The following is a 26,020-nucleotide window of genomic DNA, read 5'->3' as shown; positions in this document are numbered from 1 at the left end:
GTGTGACATGCAGCAATGCCTATCAGGTATAGAAAAAGTGCTTCCATCCAGTAGCTCTATGGATGATAAATTTTAATAGACAAAAAATGGCCCGCGAAGGTTTCTCCATCACTGAAAAAGAGATGAGAAAAATGGAAAACGATGGCCTGTTCTTTGGGAAACATGGTATGCAGGTTATGCCCATTCTGGCTTGTAAATTCAAAATTAGACATCGGTGTTCTCCAGAAAACAGACAACTGGGCAGATATTTGGTCACTGTACAGGAAAAAAGCACTATACTGCATCCTGCATTTGCAGATGAAAGACTACATACTGTAATACAGAAGTGAAGACAAACAAGTCTGACTTATATGTTATCTACAATCTTTGGGTGAATGCTATCAATTGTATGTATACAGTTTGTTTAAAGCATAAAGGAGTTTAAACATTTAGGAATTTTTGAGTTTGCCAGTTCTTAAGAGCAGCAACAAAAAAGACACTATCATACACAGCCATACACGTTCTCAACCCCCAAGAGGCAAAGCATCTTCATCTACATACATTTAATGGTTAGTACCCCACCCCTATACACATGAGCTGCAGAAACCTTTTAGACAAATATCCCAATACACACACACATGCACACACGCACACGCACGCACGCACGCTCGCACGCACACACACACACACACACACACACACACCCACACACGCACAAACACATACACATACACACACACACACACACACACACACACACACACACACACACACACACACACACACACACACACACACACACACACACACACACACACACACACACACACACACACACACACTATTATTATATTCCACACGTGTGTGTGTAAGTATCTGTGTGTACATTGTGTGTTAATGACAGGGATGTAGTGCTCTAATGCACTCTGTATCCTTCACTGAGAATAAAATAAAGACAGACATTAATTGAAGTTTCATTACATGCAAGAACAGAAGGTTTTGGTAATAACTCCAGTAGCAGCGTGCTTCACATTGACTCCCATTTGAGAGCTAGCATTCCCTGCTCCCCCGCTATGCTATAAGAACAGACACATGGGAATAGACCTATATGAGGAAGGGAACGCACACTGGTATATGATCTGCTATTACTACCCCTCATATATAAAGAGCAGATTAGAAAATTTAAGAAGAAAACATACTCCATTGTTGACCTGCTTATAGATAAAGCCATTTGCAGAAACAATAACTAACTGAGGTTGGTATGTGATTGGTGCATGAAAAAGAAAAAAAAGAAATATGCATTTCTCTTTAAATGTGTGTACACATGCCCACATACATTCCCAGGCCATTCCAACAACAATAAAGGTCGAACACAGTAGTGCAAATGTAATATGTTATGAATCGTTCAACAACACGGCATGGAGTTCAAGGTCATTTTTTTGTAATTTCTTTACTAGATGTTTCTGTGCTCACGCATACTGAACAGTAATTATCTCACATCTAATGAGATACAATCTATTTCACGTACAGTCTCTACACTGATACCAAATGGGACCAGTCTGAACATCCTGCACTTTGTAGCACTGTATTGTTCAAATCCAGAAAAAAATGAAGATGGTACATGATTCAGATGCAAAAAGGCATTATGGGACATCAAACGTGATATGACTAAGCCCCCATGGGCACATGACATAATTAAGGATTTATGCTGAGCTATATATCATATTACCATAGAAAGTCTATATTCACAGAAGCATGGTGCAATGTCAAATCTTATTCCTCTTTTGCTTTCTCCTTTGTTGTACTTAATCTTGTGTAATCCACTTAGTGTCATATCTGAATAACATGACAGGAATTCCTCTGCTCCTTGTTGAGTAGCACCTTTACAGAAGCTATCCGAGCTCTTAGCAGGAATGCTGACATTTTTGTCTCAGAGCTACGCCTATCTTCGCAGCAATTTGTGTGTGCAAGGTTTGATAAAATGTGTCACACAAACATTGCCACCAATTCATGCATTCTGCAAGAGATAATGGACACTTGAGTTGACTCCCTGGAGCCTGCACAGGGACGGTTAGGGGCAGCCGTTTGTGAATACATGCTTGATGCCGTTATAATTTCCATCTCTTTATCCCTCTTCCCCCTTTTAGGCACATTGGAGAAGTAACAAAAGTATTACAAATGTCAGCATGAGGTTAAAAGATCGGTTGATTGCATCCTTGGGCACTGCTGTATTTCTTCAGTAAAAGGGCTGATGACCAATTCCCTTTGAGACTCGTGGACTGAGTCACAGAGGAATTAGCAAAGATGCCCAAGAGGGAAAACAATGCCAAATGTCCGTGTATATTATTATAATTAAAGTTCCACTAATTATTTATGCATTTACAATATGTATATCGTGTATTTAATTATGTTTTCCTTGCACTGCATTTTGCTGGTATAAAAATCTGCAAGAGGACAGTTCATGTTATTATTTTGATCTAAATTTACATTTCCTTTCAAGCTCACAGGCAGGAGGGCGCTCAGTACAGCTGTGTCCCACCCATGCCTGTCAAACTATTTCCAGCTTTAATGTTAAAACTGAAAACTGAAGTTCGATGTAGAATACTATGGCATACTTAGATCCTTTAGTTTAAGTAAAAGTACCAATAAATTACGTTAAAAAAAATGGTAAATGGACTACTTGTCACATTCACCCGCTCTACTTCTGAGACACTGCTGACCCTCAACTCAATACTAACTACAACTTAAAGTTCTATATTCAAGTAAAAGTATTGTCAGTAAACTGTACTTAAAGTATCAAAAGTAAAATAACTCATTATGCAGAAAAATGCCTTTGTAACAGATATTATATATTACGTTATTTATTTGTTAATACTGAACGTTTTATAGCTCGTCACGGTTGGACCATAGTGGTTCAGAACCTAAGGGTCCCCTCAGCAGGGTCTCGTGATACATGGGGGATGTTGTAAGATAAGTATTGAGGTAGGAAATACAAAAAAAATAAAGTCCTGCTACAAAAACAAATATTCATTTTTAGGGCTTTTCTCTAATCTTCACTTATCGTCTGAAGTAGTATTACAGTTTTACCTCTTTAAGCCTGGGGCACTGGAAAATTAAACCATCTGATAAGTTTAGGTTGATTATGTATGAAATATTAAGTATGAAGTTACATAAAATGGATATACTCAAATAAAGTACAAATACCTTATTGTACAGGCCGCAGTACCACAGTGCTGCTGAATAGCACACTGGGGAAAAATAAGTGATTATGCTACAGCTTAAGCAGGTGCTACTTAGAAGTGTGAATTTTCCATCGACTGGGCATAACTGGTTGTGGCCTGTAGCAATATTGATCATATTACTGTTAATCCAGGTTTCATCATGTTAAGGCCAGTCTTAATACACTGCTGTCAGTAACTCCTGAGGGTAAAATGTTTTTTATATACCAATATTGAAATTAAACTATTGCATGACAATATATGTATTTATATATTTGTGAAAGTCTTTGTGAATTTTTCCATAATAGTATGAGCTTTTCCAGCCTTTGCAATGTACAGTCCAACTCTTTTTGTTGCCCTCATGTTCACCATAAAACCTCTGGACTCATTAATTAAATAGTAGACACAATCATTAAATAGTACTTCTGTACAAATCACACAGAGATGCCACAGTGAGTCACTTGAGCCAGTAAACACAACACAGGGTACTGTTAATCATAGTTTCAATTTTTCAGTCGAGCTCCTGTAATGTCAGACGGGGATGCACTTTTAAGTACCTGAATTGCCTCCATGAGATGCTACTACTGTAACTTGGTTGGTAAGTGGGCCAAATCAGCATGTCAGACTACAAAAAGTGACCTCCTGTTGTTTTTAGAACACCAGCATGCACCTGTCCCTTATGCCTTACACAGCCTCTTTGTACTATCTCCTTCCCTCTCTTGCGCGCCTCACTGTCTGAAAACCTTTGATGTAAAGGGATGGCTGTATCTTGTAACTACTGTATCTCACTAAATGGTTCCTAATTAATAAAAGACTCAAAATAACATCAATTCATTTCAATCGGTTTAGTTTGCAGTTAATAACAGACAGCCTCTTAGCAGGTCAGTGATTACGCATGATTTTGTATCCATTTTCATCTGACATCATACTGTACAGCTTTTTATAAACGCTGGACAGAAAGATTACTTGCCATAGCAAAAGAACTCCCTTGTGATATGAGAATGACACCTGGTCTCTGGAGATATCAGATATTGTCAAGTTTATTATATTCTCTTGACCTTAGTCATTGACCAGGGACCAAATTGCCCAGCTAACTCAAACACCAGAAAGTCTTGACTTCTATTTCCTAATGACGGAGCCTATTGTGCTTTTTTTGAACCTTAAAAAATCACTTTCTACTGTTCTTCAGGGTGATACCTCTTCACAATTCTGTCCCTGAATTCTAATTGAGTGAATTGACAGTACACGTTCTGTTCTGTGAGTCCACTACACGTCTTTGATGGCCAGAACAGTGCTGAGAGGCATAAGGGAAAAGCACTGTAGTCGTTATACTACAACCCCACAGCCATATATAAACTATACAAAACCACCTACAGTACTAAGCAGATTCAGTGCCCACCCAATGTGCTCCCATCAAACAGTATTTCTGTTTTTGCTGTAGTAAGTTGAGTTTTCCTCCATTTCCTTCATTGTTAACGGTGACATTAACTCTCATCTCCTCTAGTGTGACTGGATAGTTCATCATAAGTCAGTGATTGAGCATATCTCTCAAACACTGAGCTTATTTGAAGTTGAGGCACTCAGAAGTGACAGACATGAAAGGTGTTCCAGGAAAAACAAGGCACAGGCAGTCAGAGGAACCTGCGAGTGTTCTAAAACACACCCTTAGATAGATCATTTTGATTAATTCTACACAATTACAGCTTTATTTACAAGACTTTGAGACTATGAGATTTTGAGTGGGATTTGGTTGCATTCATTTTCACTCATGTTGAGATTGCTACATTAGAGCAGTTCAACCCTGTACAGAATCAGCACATATTTTTGGTCGATTGAATGCGTGTATCTTGTGGGTATTTATGTGTAGATCAGTAGAATAAAACACAGAATTTACCCATTCCATTGTTAATTTGTGTGTACCCCATACCATTTAAGAGGGTTGACAGCTTCAAATACACAAAAGGAAAATGAAATGGATAAAATCAAGGGATTTAATTCTTTATGGAGGTAATGTTAACAGATTTGTTCTCACTCACAGGCGTTGTTGCAAGAATCTAAATTGTTGTAGTGAGACAACGATTGAATATCCACATTTTTTTTCTGCCCCCCCCCCCCCCCCCTTTTTTTTTTTTTTTCCTGTGAGCTCAGCTAAAAATAACTCTAAACGGGGCATACCTAAACTGGATTAGGTGGGGTGTGATGTATCTTTCTATGAACCTCTGTGCCTACATCTTCCAAAGGCAGATTTCCTCTGAGGCTAATAACTTAGTATGAAAAGAGAGGATTAATGTTGGCCTAAAGGTTGGGCTCATCACAAATAGATCTTTTCCAACAGTGATCCATCCACTTCCCGGTTAACTGTCCACTAAAGTGCTTAATGCAGTGGCCCCCGGAATAATATTTACTGCTGCAGTCTGTCTCATGTCGCTAAATCCTGAAGGCCAATTCAGTATTGGTTACATTTAACTCTGTATTGATTATGCATAATCTCTGGAGGTATGTATTTCCCCTTGACTCTGCTCATGTCTAAATTAAGGTCATTGCGGTAAATCCAAAGTAGGAAAGGCTAATGAACTGATAAACGTACATTTAACAACCTAGCTTAATGTAGCTATGTATGGAGAAGCTCTATGGCCAGACCCAATATACTGCATTTCTGAAACACTTACTACTATATACTGTAAATAATAAATGCATTTTCAGCTCTGTGTATTATTGTATTATTCCAGCATTTGGGCCAAAAAAAAGATAAACCATTTATTACTAATTAATTCAGGTTTTTAAAAAGGGAAATAAAACACTACAAATTAGGGTCTTGGGGGATTCACAAATGATGCAAATACAAAAACACACTGGTGCAAGGGGGGGTAATCATAATCAAAACAACATACAAAGACAACACGCAATATAGCTTGCAAATAACAATAATAGTAGTCAGAGTACATTAGACACATGCATAATAAATACTACATATTATGCAACTTAGCTTTTGATCGGAGAAAGCATGCCAGACATAGCACCCTCTTAGAGATAAGGCAGATATATCAGTGTCCTTCATAACACCACAGCTGTTAAAACCTCATTCTGACATTAGAATAGTGATGGAGCGTAACATCTTTTAGAGGGCCAAGAATTTCTGGCACATGTTCTCGCTGCAGTGGCAATAAAAAGGAACCATGGTAACTTTAAAAGAATCAACATAATTTTGTTGTATGAATTAAAAAGAGCATATTCGCATAACACAAATTTATTGGAAAGCTTGGCTTGCAGCACTAATGACAGATGAACATATAAAAAAGTAGAAACTTATGGATGGTGATTATACATGTGTATTGAATAGTGTTAAATGGGATATAAAAAGTGGAGTTATAGTTGTGGAGTAGTTCCTTTTTTTTTTTTTTTTACCACAAATCTATACTGAATTTTATTTGGATGAACAAACTAATTCTACTGTACTTTCCTTCTCAAAATGTATACAATTATTACAATCTTATTGCACAATCTTATTTTCTTATTACAGTCTCTTAAAATAACTGTAGTCGAGAATTTGTACTTGTGTTATACTGCTTGAGGGACTTTGTACTCTACTCCTTCAGCAATGAGTGAGGACATGAAGAAAGTTAAATGGAGTGTGAAAGAAAATGCCCTGTGTTGGATGAGTAGTCTTGACTTACACTTAGATTTCTGATTCTTTAAACCTTGGAGCTTTAAATTGATCAGTGGAAATGAGAAAAGCCATTAAATTGTGGTGTGGATTGTTTTATTAGATATATTATTTTGTGAGTGTTATATCATGTCATTGTTTATGTTGTAGATCATTTATGATACTAGTGGATTTGGCTGAGCAATACCTTTCTTGTGAGGCAAAAAAAATTGATTGATCGACTGAAATTCTACCTTCTCTTTAATCAGTCGATTGGTCGATGGAAAAGCAAATATGCATGTTTTGTCAAGGTTGATGAAATCCCCCACAGTGCACTCTACTTGGTAGCTGGGTGCTGCAAAGCGCTGCACATTTGGAGTTTTTTTTCTGATTTCAGAGAGTTGATATTGTTTTTACAAGCTGTCCAATCAAAGTGAAGGAGGGTTGGAACAAATAGGCTACCACAAAGACCAACTGTCACATTCTAAATGCACAGTACAAGTGATGAATAACATTGGAGGATAAATTAATACTGCAAATAGAGAATCTGAAAACATACGTTCATCTCCAAAGCACTTTGGTGCCTGCCATGTTCAGCTGGAATAAAGTGCTTTATTGGACAAAGCATTATGAAAGTAAGGACAACAGCATATCAACCAGGTGACCGGGACATGTCAGCCCTACCGAGAGATAAAAGTAAATTGTTGACACAAGTGGTTTGCGCATGTAAAAAACAAAAACATTTGCTATTGCATACTTAAATAATGGCAAATATTAATGGATCCAGACATTCAACGTTTAATTCATAGTCTAATGTTCTACCTATAATATTGCTGCAGCACATCATTTAAAGGTTAATTTAGATGATAATTTCTCATTCACATTGGTAAAGTGATTAACATATACATTAAGAGCAGGCAAAATTGAGACATTGACTTAAACTATTGATAATTACTGTGATACCTCTCAGCCAAATGATCTAGACTACACTTTTAAAACATGGGAAATAGATGATTCAATAAAATAGAGGCTAAGTATGGAACTTTTCATGGGCCTCAACATTGAGGCCTTCCAAGAGTACGTCTAGGTCAATTTGAAACACTGAGCACACAAACTGATGATAAGATGGAGAATATTCAAGTATAGATATTTTTGACATTGCATTAATACCAACTTTGACACATATTATTAGTAAGGAACTTATTTTTGCTATTGTGTCTTTCAATTAGGCAACATATCTGGATTGGTGATGGGTTAGGATAAGGTGACCCCTGGGAATTAATTTGTTGTTTGTAAATCCCAAGCTAATAGACCAGTGATACCCACAATTTACCTTTCAAACACGGATGTAACTAGCTCTCAACCTCTCTGTGTTTTTTGTTTTTTTTACTGATTTTCCTCTACGAATAGAGACAGCTGGAATTACCTAACCCATGTGCAGACTTCAGTCAATCAAAACTATCACAAATCCAAAGACATAAAGAAAAAAATTAGCATGTGTGTTAATGTAAATGTGAAAGGTTATAAGTGAGTACACCAAACCCCTGCCACAGCGACTTCCTAGTTGTTCCAATACGGAAGTGCCAAAAACTGCAGTTCTCCGAGTGGCCACTAGGCAGTTTGCATAATAGAGCAATTTATCATTGACCCCCATGTTATAAAGGCCGTTTTAACAGCGCAATTAAACCTATTAAATGGCCTTGTACAAAAAAAACGTTCTAGTCTGTATGTTTAGGTCATATCTCCATGACAACCCTGAGGGGGGTGAATTTTTTTGTACCAGGCTAGTTTTTATTTCATTGGAGGTTAAAGTTTATGAATAATTAGGGGTGCGGCCTCTTGAGAGACAGCTAAGTGGTGGCTGTCACTTCGCCTCAGAGCTATACGCCAGCCAGATGGGCTTATCTCCCTCTCCCCAACGTTACATCAATGCCCTTTTTGGTAAGAGGAAATAAGATGCCGACTCCAGTAGGCAAGTACAATTGAATCAAGTTGAGAGAATGGACCTCGACAGAGATGCTACGTACATTTTTCATACAGTCGATGGACTACACGCATAGGATGAGCACACGCTGAGAGTGCAACTATTTGTATAAATACAGAGCTAAACAAGAATCAATGTAAAAATCTAATTTAGGAGTGATGGAAAAGAGATTTCACTGACAACTGCAGGTTCATTCCATTAAATACCACGGATGAATTACAGGTCTTTAGGCCAATGATATACCCAGGTTAATAATTAGCGGTTTCCTGTTGCTGGTCAAGATGGTGTAATGAGTGTGATGTGATTAGGAGAACCCTTGGGGTGAACTTGGCTCATCAGTGAGGTGAGCAGAGAACAATGGCGGAGAAAAGAGAGGTATTAAATACACTGTACCAAATGGAAAAAAATTTAAGGAAAACCAAGTCGACATGACGAGGGGCACTTTTTACTTTGAAATTGTTGATCATGTCCAAACTCAATTCTAATAGCTTAGGACAGCTCCTCCCTGAATTCATAGAGATGGCTGCTTTGACAGTGATCAAGATGTTAACTCGTCTGATATATTAGAGGATTGTGATGGTGGTGGTAAAGATGTCTGTGATGGCGTAAATAATGATGATGACAGCATTGACAATAATATTGCCAAGTATATAGGATACTCTTGAGTGAATTAGCTAAACAGCTAGCAAGGACCAATCGCCATCTAAAAGGGCCCCGCCCCCGCGCCGGACAACATACGGCACTGCTCTACAGAGAGCGAGATAAGAAGTGGAGTGACGACTGTCACTACACTGATCAGATCAGTCTGCGTGTCACCTGCTGCCTCACTGGCTGCGCTGGGCGGAGAAATAGAGTCAATGAATCAATAACTGTTGATTTCTTCCCATGGAGCCAACATGAAAACTGTTTTGGTTTGATCATTTTATTGCTGTCACTCGGCTGGGGAGCTCATCACATACGGAGGCTTCGGGTCCGTCAGGTCCCGACACTGTGACTAGCTGTGGGAGCTCACGTGTTACGTGTTTGTGTTACGGTGCTGACGGTACTATCCTCTTACAGTACTTACATATTGTTCCTGTCTTATCTGTCACTCTGTTGGTGTGAGCCTCTTACATATTGATATGGAGAGACATCTGGTAGCACATGTGCGACTAGACATAAAATTCAGTTGCACACTCTCAAAGTTTGGTCACAAAATGCGACCATTTAGTCGTAGTCTGGAGCCCTGTACAGTATGTTCTGGAGTTTCATTCATTTGTACAAAGGAACTATACGATGACTCTTAATTCTCAGTTTTCTCTGAACAATGTTGCCATATTTACACGAATCAAAACTGCATATAACACCCATTCAATACTTCCTTTGTGTCTGTACAGTGTTAAATTATAAAACATTCTGATAAGATAACCCTCTATTAACAGGGCTTCCAGAAGCTAATTTAATAAGTTTGTTTAATTTACTTAATGTACTGAATGTCAGCTTAGTTCATGTACAACCACAATGACTATTAATGTACATTACATGACCGTAGCTCTAAGATGGCAGCTTGAGATCTCTTCTAAGACTTTGTTGACGAAGCACCTCATCATCTCATGAAACTGAAATTTGTATGCATGTGCTGCACTGCCAGTTACATTGTGATGGGCTTATTTAACCCTGCAGAGCTCTATCTTACAAAAGGGCAGGGGCAGCAACATGTCTCTTCTGCTAAAGTCTTCATTGACTCGTGGACCAACAAATACCCATTTTGCGGGCACCACTTTTGACTGTGAAATTTGAAACTTTCTTCAAAAAACAAAATACCTCCATTGGCTCTGTGAATAAAACCTATTTACTCCAACCCCCGCCATGACACTGATGTTAATATGTCATGTTACCAGCCAAGGCAACACTGAAGGCATGAGGGGACCAGGAGAACATCTTTCTAATAGTTTACTAGCCATGATTGACAGTCTCTGTGATACCCTAACACCTTTAAACAGTCCAAGGTAGTCTTTGGGCAAACATATACCTTAAAACTTGCATTCCTTACTCTCAGGTTCACTATAAAATCAGGTGAAGGGACAGGGGGTTATTAACGACCCTATACAGATCAAAAACACTCATACCCCTTTAAAGCAGACTATCATTGCTGTGTGTGAGTGACAGGTTTTTCAAACCATTTTCTCCCACATTTTGTTAAGAACATATTTCAATTAGCAAAGAAAAAAAAATAAAACAGTGATATGCACCATATTCCATCCAGGTAACATTCTTGTGAACATAGGTGAATTATCAAATTCCCTAACAATGCTGAATAAACACACATCAGTTACCTTTTTAAATAAATGAAATAATTTACATTACAATTGCACACCAATAGCTGTACAGGGTTCATGCCTGCTAACACACAAGCTTGCGATAAGCCCTTTCACAACCAGTGCTAGTCTTTGCTTGGAATGGGGCTTACACTCCAGCATACAAACAACTGCTGTGTACCTCACTGTCACAACATGCTTTACATAGCAAACGAAAAAATACCCAGTGCAAAGCATCAGAATAATAGAATGTGCTTGCCTAAAATGTCCTTGGGTTACACAAAGTTGGATGTAAAGGACATATTTTGAGTGTAGCATCAGTCAATCAGTCCTCCCTCATCAGCAAACAGCTGGGGCAAACCAAAAGGGCACACAAATCACTCACTCTCTAGCTGATGTCAAAGGAAGCAACAGTGCTGTTTTAAGTGACAGTATTTTAAGAGAGGCCCATATAAATGGTTCTAAAGGCACCTTTGAAAGGGCCATGAGAACAAAAGGAAACACCTACTTAAGGAATTTATTACAGGACTTTTCCTCTTACCCCACTGCAGGAAGGGATGACCCCCAAAAAACTCCAACCAAACTCCTCATCAGAGATAGTAAATGTATATACATCTTAACAGAAAGTGTCAAAACCATTTTGAGTATAAGCTGAAAAGAGTACAAAGCTGGCCTAAGTAACACGACATCTCATCATCCATAACATATTTTTACAGATGGACATGTGCCTATTAATTACTACCGATGCTTTGATCCAAAATAATTCCCAATCACCTCCCAAGGTTACTATATCAATATGTGAGCAAAATCAACCCGCAACCAGTGTCTCCAAGAGACCTGAATACTTTGAACTGTGTGGGTAGTGCCTCAATTTGTCATATTTTCTTATTTCATGTATGTTGGTCTAGTCATCAGCATCAATACTGTATTTCTGTTACACACAATTGATGTGTTTATCAGTAAAAACATTCTAAAAATACATTAAATTACAACAAGGAGTACACGTCAGAAAATAATGACGACTGAAGTTGTATCTTTTGAACAATGGTGACTTTTCAGCAGCTCAAGTAATACAACAATAATTAGCACATCCATATGTGGATTATACCTTCAGGTTTGGTTTTTGAGCAAATAAAGAAAAACATGGAACCATACACAAGAAGAGGATCAGCTATATTTTTACAGCACACATTTTAAATTTGTAACCTTTTGCCTTAAATTCATGTCCTATTGGCAGTATCAGTAAACCTGTATCTCAATTTTGTCTGAGGCACTGTGGCTTTTTTTGAGTAAATTTAAATTCATGTGACTAATAAAATGGGAGTCAGACTTCATCATAGCATCTCCTTAAAGGCATGACTACTTGCTACAAATTGAGCAAAAAGAAACAATCGTAGATCTTTGTGTAAACAGATCCTCAGTGCCTCTAGCCTCACACATTTACACAATAACTATCCACTACTATACATAGGTGCATAAACTATAAAAAAAAAAACATACCTGCAAGCTTTCTTTACAGTTGCTGTGATCATCATTTGTTAACCTTTAGAAAGTATTGGCAGGCCGATGCACATTTAAGCATCTAAGGTGCACGACAATATCCTTTTAAATTGTTTATTCATAGCTATAAAAAAGCCCCTGTCACATGATTTATATACAAACACTTCAGTCCGAAATGTATTGTAACGTCCGACCGGACGAAAGAAGAATGAGGAGGAGTTGGTCTCACCTTTCTTTATTATTAGAACGAACAGTTACTGTCGGCCGTAACTACGCCAAAACAAAAGCACAGCGTTGAGCTTGTCTTTCAGCGCTCTCTCCATCACATCCAGTCAAACACTCACTTCCTACCTCCTTCCCGCCCCCTGCTCACTCATCCAACCACATACCTGTCTACCTAAAACACGTTCACTGACAATCGGAAATAACAGAACTTTAGAACACAACCATTATAACAGTCACATTACTGCAGGGTCGCTACATTGCCCCCCCCTTACAAAGACCCTCGCCCCGAGGGTTCACATAAAAAGTCCCTGAGGTGGCCTGGGGGCCGTATCTTCTTCCGAGGCCGCTTTGGAGTGAACAAAAGCGGCTGCGCCTGCAGTTCTGGAGCAACCTGCTGATGAGCAGGAGGTGAGTTTAGGGGCGTGGGAGAATGTGGGGGGTTGACAGGGGAAACAGACAATAAACCTGGGGTTGCGGCTGTCTGGGTCCTCTGGGAAGGTGGTGGGGGTCCTGGGCGCTGAGGTGGACGTGCATCACCTCTGTAAGGGGCCAGTCTGTCCCTGTGGAGGGCCACCCGTCTCCCCCTAGGTGGCAGCTGCAGCCTGTATACCACCTCACCCAGCTTCTCCAATACCTCACAAGGCCCTACCCAGTGACTATCCAGTTTTGGGCACCGGCCCTTCTTTCTCCTTAAACTGTACACCCACACAAGATCTCCAGCCGTAAAGTCTCTCCCTTTAGCCCTCATGTCATAGTTTCTTTTCTGTCTCATGCCCGCTTTCTGCAACTGGTCACGAGCGAAGGCATGAGCTGACTCCATCCGGTCCTGGAGCCTTCTGGTGTATACTGGTCCCGGGGGCACCGCCGGCGAGTCTGGGGGTCTGCCAAAAGCCATTTCTGCTGGCGTCCGCAGCTCTCGTCCCAACATGAGCAGGGCAGGTGTGCATGAGGTGGAGTCCTGCACCGCTGACCTGTAGGCCAATAAGATGAGAGGCAGGTGCATGTCCCAATCACGTTGATGCTCTGCTGTGAGGATGGCGAGTTGTTTTGCCAGGGTTCTGTTAAATCGTTCGACGAGTCCATCACTCTGCGGGTGTAAAGGAGTAGTTCGGGTCTTTTGCATGCCTAGCCGCTCACACATGGCAGAAAACACGCCTGACTCAAAGTTTCTTCCTTGGTCGCTATGAATGACCTCAGCAGCCCCAAACCTGGAAAACATGCCCTCAACCAGAGCATCTGCAACAGTCCCTGCCTCCTGATCTGGTATAGCATACGCCTCTGGCCATTTTGTGAAATAGTCCATGGCGGCTAGAACATAACGGTTGCCCCTGTCTGTGCGAGGAAATGGGCCCATTATGTCCACGGCCACCCTCTCCATCGGGGCCCCCACTGCGAGCTGCTGAAGCTGGGCGCGGGACTGTTCCGGGGGACCTTTGTGTGCTGTGCATAGGTCACAGCGGCGACAAAAGTCCTCAACGTCTCTCCTCAGCTGACCCCAGTAAAAACTTGGGAGACTCTGTCAAGGCTTTCTTCAAAGAGCTGAAGGCCTGCCCGCACTCAGGTGTCCAGGAAAAATCACTGTCTTTCCGCTGCAGGCGGAAGAGGGGCGCAGCTATGCATGAGAAGCCGCGCACAAACCGCCTGTAGTAGGATGCTAGTCCAATGAAGCTCTTCAGCTCTCGCAAGTTGGTGGGGACCGGCCAGTCTCTCACTGCCTGCACTTTTTCCTTTAATGTGCTAATGCCCTCTACTCCAACCTTGTGCCCCAGAAACTCCAGCTCCTTTCTCATGAAGCAGCACTTATCTGGGTGCAGTTTCAGACCAGCTGCCGATATCCTCTGTAGGACACGTCTCAGGGCCCCCAAGGCTGCATGGAAGGAGCCCCCATGGAACAGTATGTCATCCAAGTAGACCAGACATTCCTGTCGGGGGATGTCACTCAGCACCTTCTCCATCAGCCGTTCAAACGTGGCCGGGGCGTTACATAGGCCGAAACTGAGGACTCGAAACTGCCACAATCCTCTGCCGGTACAGAAAGCGGTCTTTGGTCTGGCTGAGGGGCTGAGGGGCACCTGCCAATACCCACTGCGCAAGTCCAATGAGGAGAACCAGGATGAGCCGGTCACCAAGTCCAGAGACTCGTCGATGCGGGGTAGTGGGTACGAGTCTTTCTTTGTCACACTGTTTAGAGGCCTGTAGTCGACACAGAACCTCATCTTAGCACTCTTTTTCTTATTGACCATCACAACCCCCGAGGCCCATGGGCTGTCAGATGGCTCAATGATGCCAGCCTTCTGCATCTCGTCAATAGCGCTGTCAACAGCTGCCTGGTGTGCCAGGGGAAGGCGGCGGGGGCGCGTCCTGATGGGCCGTGCATCTCTGGTGTCAATTTCGTGCTGCACCAGGTGCGTCAGGCCCACTTCCTCCTCCGTTAGGGCGAAAATGTCCTCAAAGTCCAGCAACACCCGCCACAGCTCATCCTGCTGTCTTGGCTCCAAGTTATCACAGCTGCGTTTCCACACCTCTCGTACTGCTGCCAGTCTGTCGACTCCGCTCGCCATGGGTTGCTGGTCGGGGGCAGGGGGCTGCACATCAACTGGGGTGTAGCGTGTGGGGGGAGAGGGTGTAGGGGGGTGAGCTTCGAGTGGGGCCCATGACGTGCCTCTGCTGCTCGCGAGGTAGGTGGGTGTGGTCTTTGGGCCTGTGTGGGGTGCACCATTTCAACTGTGGGTCCCCGTGGAAAGGCCAATGTGTTCCTCCCCAGGTCTAACACACAGCAGGCGGCCCGCAGGAAGTCCAGTCCTAATATGCAGGGGTCCTGCACTGCCGCAACCCACACCTTAAAGTTCACTGATAGCCCCCCAATTTGCACAGCCACCACCCCTCTTCCAAGCATAGGGGCTAACTCACCAGTCACTGTTCGCAGCTTTACCACAGTAGGTTCCAACTGTATCCCTGCTGGGACCACGTCAGGTCTCATCAGCATTAGGGGCGGTCACTGGCGCTGGTCACTGGCAGCCCCCTCGCTCTAACATCTCTCCTCAATTGCATGTATAGGTCCTGGTTGTGCATGTGTGTATTTCGGGCCTGTGTGTGTAACATGTATGATAATAAGAGTGAAAATTGAATTTCCCCGTGTGGGATAAAAATAAAGTAATTCTTCTTCTTCTTCTTCAATTCTTCTTCTTCTTCATTGCTGTGGAGCCGGTGTCAACAAGGGCTATGCATGGAGCGCCTTCCAGGGTGATGGGAACATGGCAAAAGCCTCCCACGTGGGTCCAGCCCACCACTCTCGCAGATTCAGCATTGGCGTCTGCTTCTGGGGGGAGTGGAGCCTCGCTCCCCGTCTGTACAGCTGGGCTCCGTCCAGAGGAGGCGTGGCATGTTGGGACACAGGGGCAAGGGTCTGCGTCGTCCCTTTTACACAGACCCCGGGGCGTTTCCCTGGACACCAGCCTGCTTGGGGCACCGCACGCTGATATGGCCAGGCTGGCCACAGGTCCAACACACAGGAGGGCCCCGGCGAGGACGGTTGTTGTTGTGCTGTGATTTCAGTGACACAGCACGGATGAGCTCAGTCAACTCATTCACCCATGCTGGCTTCTCTTGGCCCGGGCCCTCCTGCACCACAGTTCTCACAACAGGGCTGCCCCCGACGTGGTCGCTCTCCGAAGCCTCACCTACGACCTCCCTCTCCAAGGCCAGCTCCAGTGCCTCCTGCAGAGTGCGGGGGTGCGCTAGCTGTGTCTGAATGCGCAGTTCCCTAGGCTTTATGGCTTGGATGAACTGGTCCCTGGCCAGCTCGCATTGAACTTCAGTGGGCATGTGGGCGTATGCTCTCCTCACCATTGTCTTAGGGCGTGATCACACTATCCTTTTGGCCGCGGCCAAAACCGGTTTTTCAGCTAAAGTCTAGTACCTTTAAGTAATGTGAGTGCACCCGCTCCGTGCTCAACTGCGGCCAGCGGACCGTCCACGGCCCGCTTGAAAGAGGTGGGCTTTAGCGGAGCCGTTTGCACATGTACGAGCATGAGCGTGCGCACGTGTACGAGCACGAGCACGAGCCCTACGGCAGTAGCGTTATGTCCGCCTGTTCGGACACGTAAATAGAAGGACGGACCATGCGCGGACATTTAACAACAACAACAATGGCGGTGAAAGGTTCACGTTGGTGTGGTGTGGAGGTGGAGTGTTTACTGCAGATTTGGTCGGATGAAAATATTCAAAAACAGTCGACAAGACGCACAAAAACTCCGAGGTCTATGGAAAGATTTGTAAACAAAGCCACACACACGCGATCAATGCGTGTGACGTGTTACGACGTAATGGCGTATGGACAGCAAGAAGCATTGGCCGAGGCCCTGGCAGTGTGAGTACAAACGGGGCTGGGGCGCGGGGGGGAGAGGGAGGGGGGACAAGTACCCTAAAGTCCGGGTCTCGGTCCGGGAGGACAGTGTGATCATGCCCTCAATGTCATTAGCCAACCCACGAAGCGGCTCCCCGGCTTGCCTCTGTTTATTTGATAGCTCCGAGCGTAGGGCACTGGGTTGGTTGCATTGTCCAAAACGCCGCTGCAGCGCACCAACTAAAGCCCCATAGTCATCTCTTTCAGCTGGGCTTAGCAGCAGCAAGCATGTCAAAGCTTCATCTGTAAGGCACAGGGCCAGCTGGAGTGCTTTACTGTCCTCTGACCAGCCTGCCGCCTTTGCTAAGAGTTCAAATTGGTCATGGAAGGCCTCCCAGTCCGCCTTACCGGAGTATTTCGGCGTCTTCACTTGGAAGTTACTACAGCGGGCGCCGCCATCTTTGTTTACATTCGGCCCTGCGATGTCCCCAGCACACATTCTCACGCCGGCGCTCTTTCCGGCGTTCGAGCCGAAGCCGGCATCGGCAGCTAGCCTCCTGGCGGTCTGTCTCAGGCGAGCAACATGCTCCGAAGAAGCACGGTCGAACTCCGCCTCACGTCCCGACCACACATCGTAAGCATTATCCACCACCTCTTCCTTGACTCTCGGACGAGCGTCGGTCTTTTTCCGCCGCGCAGCCATACCGCAAGCTGGCCACAGAATTAGCTGTGACGGGGCTAGCCACGGTGGATGGTAGCAAGTCAAACTCCGGCGGTTTTTACTTCTGACACCAATGTAACGTCCGACCGGACGAAAGAAGAATGAGGAGGAGTTGGTCTCACCTTTCTTTATTATTAGAACGAACAGTTACTGTCGGCCGTAACTACGCCAAAACAAAAGCACAGCGTTGAGCTTGTCTTTCAGCGCTCTCTCCATCACATCCAGTCATACACTCACTTCCTACCTCCTTCCCGCCCCCTGCTCACTCATCCAACCACATACCTGTCTACCTAAAACACGTTCACTGACAATCGGAAATCACAGAACTTTAGAACACAACCATTATAACAGTCACATTACTGCAGGGTCGCTACAGTATGTAATTAAATCAGCAAGTCACAAATACAACTGTTATCCAGGGCTGTCTAAATTAAACGCAGGTCTATTTTCCAGCTGCAAGCATCAGAATTACACAAAGTGCCTGAGCTCTGCACGCTGAGCTGATCACCGAGCATGCTATTTAAAAAAAATTAAAATACAAGTCAATGATGGTTGAAACTTCAGGTTGTGGTTTGCAGTGTGATGTCAGCCCCAAATGTACACAGTTAAGAAGAAGAGCATGTTTAGAAGCGTAACTTACACAAAACTCTTAAAGTTCTGAACTGGCAAATAAGAATAGATATATGTGGGTATATGCATGTGCCCCCATGTATAATTCATGACTGACCTCCACCAGCTTGTTAGCGTGTTCACGGAACACCTGGGCGTACTCCTTGACCTCCTTCTCGTTTCCACTCTTAGCTGCCTCAATGAGCACCAACAGAGGCACGTTGGTCTCCAGGAAAGAGTCTGAGATGTGGTCCATCACTGCCTTTCGCAACTAGAATACAGGAGAGACATGGGAAAGAGGTCATACTATTAATATAATTGCAGATGACTTCACTATATTGCATTCAGTAATGATTACATATCACTTACTGTTGTGATAAATGTGATGTAGTAACATAATGGGGTGAAAGAGAAGAGAGAGAGAGAGGCAAAGAAAGAGGGTTGGGGACTCTCAACGGGCAAGAGTGTAAATTGCTTAAAAGCTGTCATTTTTCCCATATGGCCTTTTACTAGATCAGACTTTGTGACTTATATCTTTGTTTATGATATCGTTTTGAAGCATAGTGGCAAGGGACTGGTTGTTTTATAGATGGTATAGATAGTAAATGGACCCTGATGCTCCTCCCTGGGATATGTGATGAGATGCCAGAGGGAGCAGTATAGAAACGACAACGGACAAGTCCTTCATATTACACAAAGAGGATGTTAGTCACATGAGAGCAGTGCCAAGACAGACAAGAACATGTATTTATATGTATGTGCTACACACATGTAGCACCATTCATTTGATACAAGGCAACTAACAGTCTCAAGGCCTCCATCAAATTTGTTCAAATTATCTACACTAATGCAGCAATAATGCAGTTGTATTTGTGTTATTGTAAAAAAAACCTCTGCTCTTTACACAAATAATAATAAAATAATTTCAAATTGAATATGCTGTTTTAATACACTATTTTTGGTTTAAATTGTAACAGTAACAAAATTGTTTATCAATCCCACTTTATTAGCATTTCTTTAATAAATAAACATCATGAGGAATGTAAGATTCAATAATTCAGCTTCACTGTTTAGGTTTATACAAACTAAAGCAGCATCAACTCTATGCTCACAAAAAAACCTCTTCAAGCCGTTTTAGTAATCACTTCTGCATGCATTGAAATTATGATATTAGTGTTTCAGGATCAACCTAATGACAGATATTTGTTTGACTTTCCAAGCCATATTCCCTAATTAGATGGACTGCAAACAATGTGACCATATTCCTGAATAAAAATGTTTAAGCAGCAGGACATGGTCGAAGAGACTAATAGCAGTGACTGACAAGGAAAAATAATTTAACAAACAAAAGAAATCCTATGTACGTAAGTATGTCAGTCGTACTTAAATAACCTGCAGCAATTACAAACTTAATTGCCAGTCCACAGAGTGGAGGAGAACAATCGTGAATTATGCCTTCCTAAGGGCAGATAATCCATCACTATTGCCTCTGGAAAGAGAATAGATTTGGCCAGTCTAGTGAACATGACAGGTCTGCAAATGTTGTAAACAACCTGAAGCCCACAATCTCTGTAAGCACTCCTTTATCCAGAACTCTATAATCCTTGATCACTGATTTGAAGAGGTGTATTGAGATTCAATGCAAGACCAACACGTCAGACTTTTCTCAAAGGCTGATAATATTTGACATTTTTGAATTGTGAATATTGCATCAGAGAAAAGACTTGCATCAGTGCAATTGTGTAACCTTGCTATCCTGTCACATGGTGGGAAGGGCAGGGAATCGGGGAAGATATCAATCTTGCCAGAACTATCTTCACAATATGTTAGTGCTGTTGCAGTGCTGTATAAAGGTGTGACATTACACACTATCATTCTGGGAAAGAAGGGAAAAAAAGATTGGGTTGTTTTTAAGCCCTCACTGTGATTACCTCACCAGTGTTCTAACTGCAGTAAATAAAGTAATGGAAAGGGATGGGGAAATATTGTTAAGCTGCATTTTGAATGTGGAAAATTAATTGCCTTGCCCACAACCCATAACTGTGTCATAAATGAATACTTCAAACTAATTCAAATGTGTAAATATGTACACTAAATTTAACAGAAAATAGGAAAGCTGCAAGGATATTTTTAAAAGCCTTTTGGGATCTTAGATCAGGAAGATCGGTCAAGACAGATGTCCGTCCTCCATGGAGCTGGGTCTGTCAAACGTTCCTGCCTGTTATAGGGAAGGTTCTCATTGCAACCGTACTCAATGGGGGAATTGTTGGGTCTATGTAAATCATGAATAGAGTGTGGTCTATACCTACTCTGTAAAGTGGCCTGAGATAACTTTTGTTATGATTTGGAACTGTAAATAAAATTGGACTGAATTGAATTGAATTAAGGATAACTAATGCAGTGCTACTGATGTCTATCACATAATATTCAATAATCCATAATCAAAAATAGTATATTACTTTAATTTCTTGCACACTAACAAGAAATGGGTGGAATTGGGACACAGCATGTTTTGGTCGTGCTTTTATTATCATTAGTATTGAGCCCATAGTGATGAAACATTGTATGAAAAATTGCTGAAGCAGAAAGTGCCAGAATGCAATGACTCATTCTATCAGGCCAAATACATTTAAACAGATTAGGATAGCATGTATATTTTTATCTCACTGATAGTCAATGACTTATATTACATCAAAAATTATTAGGAACAAGATGCTGTAATTGACATATGGCACTCCACCATTTTCAGTTGTGATGCAGATCACTAAAGTATGGAAGCCAGCAAAAGTCAGAAGTTTTTTTTTTTTTCCTGGACATCTACTGGGTAGCAAGATTCCTGTAGGTTACAAGTTGTAGTTGTTGTTACTGAGGAGAAATCACTAGTTGACGGCACGTACAAGTGTATATGCATAGGATAAGTGTAAGCGGGCGCTCGGCCTCAGGATACTCATGAATGCCCAACAGTAAAACTGATTCTGACGGTTGGTTTGAGTGGAGAAATGATGCAGACGAGTGATTTCCCAAGTCACTCTCTCCTGCACCATCAGCATTCGAATGCCTACACACCACTCCCACAGAAATACATCTTCAATCTTTCAGATCTCACCTCCCTCCACGCTCCACCCCCACCGTCTCTTCTTTAACACTCCCTCTGTAATACACTAACACTTAAAGGAAATAGACCTGGAATTCCAAGAGAAAGTGAAGGCTCTGCTCATTACACTAAGTGGGGCAGCTATTTTTTACTCCCCAGTCGTGCAGTGCCATAATTGATTTGTTTTTACATATTAACATTTCTGACTGATTTTCTGAAATGTTATGGGAGTTGATACTGTATACTGAGTTTCATTTATGGCTATGTATGTCATTTTTCAAAAAAATAATTTTGGCAGCATGAAGGCTGAAGAGACATGCAAAAAAGGAACCAAGACTGCTGTGATGATAGAAACACAAATGGGACAGGGAGATAGAAAGATATACACTGGAAATCAAAATAGAAATGCCTGATTCATTCTTAAATCTTCTGACACAATGGTTACTGTTCTCAAATGTTGCTCACTGTTTTTTTTCACAAAAGGTTTTTGTTGAAGTTCCTTGGTTATTTAAAAAAAAGAGCATGCTAGTACAGCAGTGGTTTAGCCACAGCGGATCAAATTCTGAACAGTAAAAAATAACAATATTTCAGAATAAATCAAGTAGTAGTAATTTGATTTCTAATTTTGATCTACAGTGTATATATGGCCAGAAGTATGTGGATAATTTGAGCCATGATGTGGGCTAGGCCTCTTATATGCAATAAAGTTAAATCTTAATAATGCGAGTGATTTACGAGACATCATACAGTATGCTTCCAATTTTGTGTCAATAATTTGGGAAGAGCCATACATTTAGGGTCCATGAGACATTGCATAAAACTACTTTTTCCAAGGTCAAAATTGATCTTCATGCATAAAGAAAAGGTTTTCTGAGGTTGCTATTGGACTGGACATAGCCCTGACCTTGATCTCATCCAACACTTAAGATGAATTAGAAGATCAAATGCAAGCCAGGCCTTTTCGCAGTGCCAAACCTTACTTTGCTGTGGCTGAATGACAGCAAATCCCTGCAGAATCTTTCAGAAAGCCTTCAGAGGAGATCGGGGGCTGTTACAGCAGCACATCAATAACCATGATTTTACAATGAGTTGTTCCAACAATCAAATATGGATGTAATGTTCAGATATCTGCATACTTCCACACACTCTGCCTTACAGTGAAGAACAAGCAAGCACATAATTAATGTTACATTGCACCCTAAACGTTGAGCAGTAGAGGCAATTGAATGATCCTGCTTCAATTATCCTGCCCCTCTAGGCTGTCTGTGATTGAGTGAGTGAGTGAGTGAGTGAGTGAATGAATGAATGAATGAATGAATGAATGAATGAAATAATTAATATGTAGTTGAGTTCTTTAATGGAAAATAATTAATTCAATTTCCTTGCGGGAGTCATCCCAAAGGGATCAATAAAGAGAAGTCTAAGAGAAGTCTAAAATAGTGTAATTACATCTCCAACTATCCCTCCATTATGCCTCCTATCATGTACATATCTTTACACCATCTTGCCATCTAAAGAGGGGAAACAGCTGACATTAACAAGCAAAATCCTGAACCTGAAGTGCCAAACAAGAAGCTCTGTGAAAAAATTAAGATTATGCATATGCATACCAAAACTTGTCAGACAAATATCTGTGTTGCTTGTTGTTGATAAGTGGGAGGGCTGTGTGATCTTCAAAGATGAGATTAGCATTCACTTGGCACTTTTGCTTTTCAATGGGGAAAATGTTTGCTTTTTGTGGGATTAAACACCTGCACAGTCACAAAGCAGATGTATGAGGGAAACCGTTGCAAACATCCCCTATGATCAGTGTATGACTCAAACAACAAATGAATGAATTCATGTTCGATGGACTGCAAAAACATAGTAAGAATTATCCTGTGTACACAGATGTATGAAGAGACAACTTTGCCAACTTGACTTTACAATTTGAATTGAGTATTAACACATGCAAAGAGAGGAAACCTTACATTTAAAGGGGAACACTATGCTGGATTTCTCAATGTTTACAGTTGCACTTTGGTTTCTGCTATGTTCCACTTGTAATTCACAACACATAGTGGCGGGTACCTTGGGGTCAGCACAGGAAAGTTTCTTATTAAAATGTCAGGAGCAATCACAGCATAAACGGCTGGAGACACGGCTGAGGGGAAACAGTCTGTGCAAATCAAAAATTAAGTAATAGCTCTCATATATGATATCTATCAGGGAGCATGGGAAGATGATTAGTGAGTGGTGAGTGGAAAAATGAAAGAGGGGACGAGGGACTGACTGATTATCAACAGTCCAAAGACAAACACATTAGATACCGCATCCCAGAGCCTTTTTAATGTGTCCTGCAAAATAAAACACCAGCGAGGAGAATCCAGTTTTAAAATCAAAGAAAGGATGCATAAATGGTGCACTGGCAGATATTGTTCTTGATTCATTGTTCTGTTCACCTCCATCTACTGCAGTTTCTTTCTTGGTGGGATGATTCTGATATTCTGATCTAAATCTGTAATTGAGTGTGCCCTTTCAAATAGTATTTGATTTGTATTGACCAGTTGGAATGACAATCGCATTCAGAAGATGTACAAACCCAGTCAGTGTTTGTAGTGGCAGGCAGAGCCATAGAAGGCATGCTTTCTTTAAGACAAAAGCCAAGGATTATCATACTGTTTATTACAAAGAGAGGTAGCAGAGCATTCACTGGGTAGTGATTTATAAGTGAGACACCCTTCAGGGCTGCTTTATTCTTATTGACTGAATCCAAGTTGACCTACTAACCATTTAACTATTAAACGTATTTACTATACTAAACTTATTAATTATAAAATGCACACATTAGAATGTGTATATTTTACTGGAATTTGTGAAACTTCCACTTTCACTTTTTGTGAGCATAAACATGGCCACTGAATGCAATTAAGGGTTTTGCAGAATATTCCCATACCAACAAATTGTCTGGCAATAGGGTTGCGCTAGCATGCTTCCTCTGTAGTGATGCAGCTTGGATTCAGCAAGCTGGGCTCTTTATCTGACTAAACAATTTTTGTATATTTAAGTTTGTTGTATAATGTCATTTGTGAAAATGGCTGCAGGTGTAGTTGTGATTCAGTTATATGTAAACAAATATGAACTGATATGTTGGCCACTTTAAACCTGAAATATACCACACTAACACATTTTACAGTTGATGTGGTAAACTTGTTGGCAAACAGTTGCTTATTTACACAACAAGCAGATACAGAGCAACATTAGCATTCATTAGGAGTCATATTCTTGGGTACCTGGCAAATTCAAATTCTATATTCACTCACACTTTTATTTGTTTTTTCCCCCGCTCTAACAACTGCTGAGGAAAATGACCTCTTTAGCTGCTGAATGCTCCACTGTGGTCACTTTGTATTTCTGCTGTCTGGTGCTAAAAGGCAGCATACTCATTGTAAACAGCTTTCTGCTGCATCTGGAATTGATGCTGATGACCGCAGTGCAGGTTGTAAAACCAAAACAGTGAGCTAAAACACTCCATAGAACAGAGAGGAACTGCAAAGGCAGGTATGTTCTGAGTTTTTTTTTTCAAGCAACCCATTTCACATACTAGTGAAATGAACAATAAATATAGTGATGAAAGGCACTTTGAAGGCTTTTGCATTTTCTGTTTTTACTATATAATAAACTTATTTTGGTATCCAAAACTACATGTCTAATTTGTAGATATCCATGTCTGCTTGTCCAGCTATCATGATGTGATGTGTCGTAAAATGGCTTCCAGTGCTTAAGATTGCATGAAATTGCAACAATATAGCTAATGAAGCTTTAATGCAAAGCCTCAAAACATTTTGCAACAAAAAATTGAAAGCATTCACAGATATTCTTGAATTGCTTGTCTAAACAAAGAGTTACAGCTGACAAGTTTTGGAGCAGCTGTTCCTCCTTAACATGATAACCATCAACAATTAAAAAAACAGCTGTACTTATCAACAAACTAAAGGCAGAAACGAAAATGATTTCAACACCCCAAACCAGAAAGAGAGAGAGAGAGAGAGAGAGAGAAAGAGAGAGAGAGAGAGAGAGAGAGAGAGAGAGAGAGAGAGAGAGAGAGAGAGAGAGAGAGAGAGAGAGAGAGAGAGAGAAAATATGTGAGGCAGTTGTGCTATAGGGAATCCTCAAAATTAGCCATCAGTCAAAATATGGCCCAGAGAGATGATTTGACAGATGCATTCATTACAGACAGGATGACAGGGGGTAGAACACATGGCTCATTCCCAACCACTTTGTCAGGTTGGTTACCCAGTGAATACTAATTAAAGTGAGCAAAGCAATTTTAATCTTGAGAAATATGGTATAGTTCAAACATATGAATATGTTATTTTCTTTTTATTTATTCTAAATCCTTGCCCTCTTTGAAGTCCACCTCTCA

The 26,020-nt window shown here is 41.6% G+C and overlaps 1 protein-coding gene across 1 annotated transcript in view; it reads right to left on the bottom strand.

The window, feature by feature from the left end:
- Nucleotides 1–26,020, bottom strand: part of ctnna2 (catenin (cadherin-associated protein), alpha 2) — a 361,900-nt gene that overhangs the window by 70,074 nt on the left and 265,806 nt on the right. The window contains exon 9 of the mRNA XM_083924298.1: nucleotides 18,640–18,792. Within this exon, the coding sequence (XP_083780424.1) occupies nucleotides 18,640–18,792 (153 nt within the window). The remainder of the gene's footprint in view (nucleotides 1–18,639; nucleotides 18,793–26,020) is intronic.

Source organism: Echiichthys vipera, assembly GCF_963691815.1.
Source record: "Echiichthys vipera genome assembly, chromosome: 2".
NCBI classification, from domain to species: Eukaryota; Metazoa; Chordata; class Actinopteri; order Perciformes; family Trachinidae; genus Echiichthys; species Echiichthys vipera.
The sequence above is the reverse complement of the archived record's forward strand: the minus strand, read 5'-3'. Positions and strand labels throughout refer to the sequence as shown.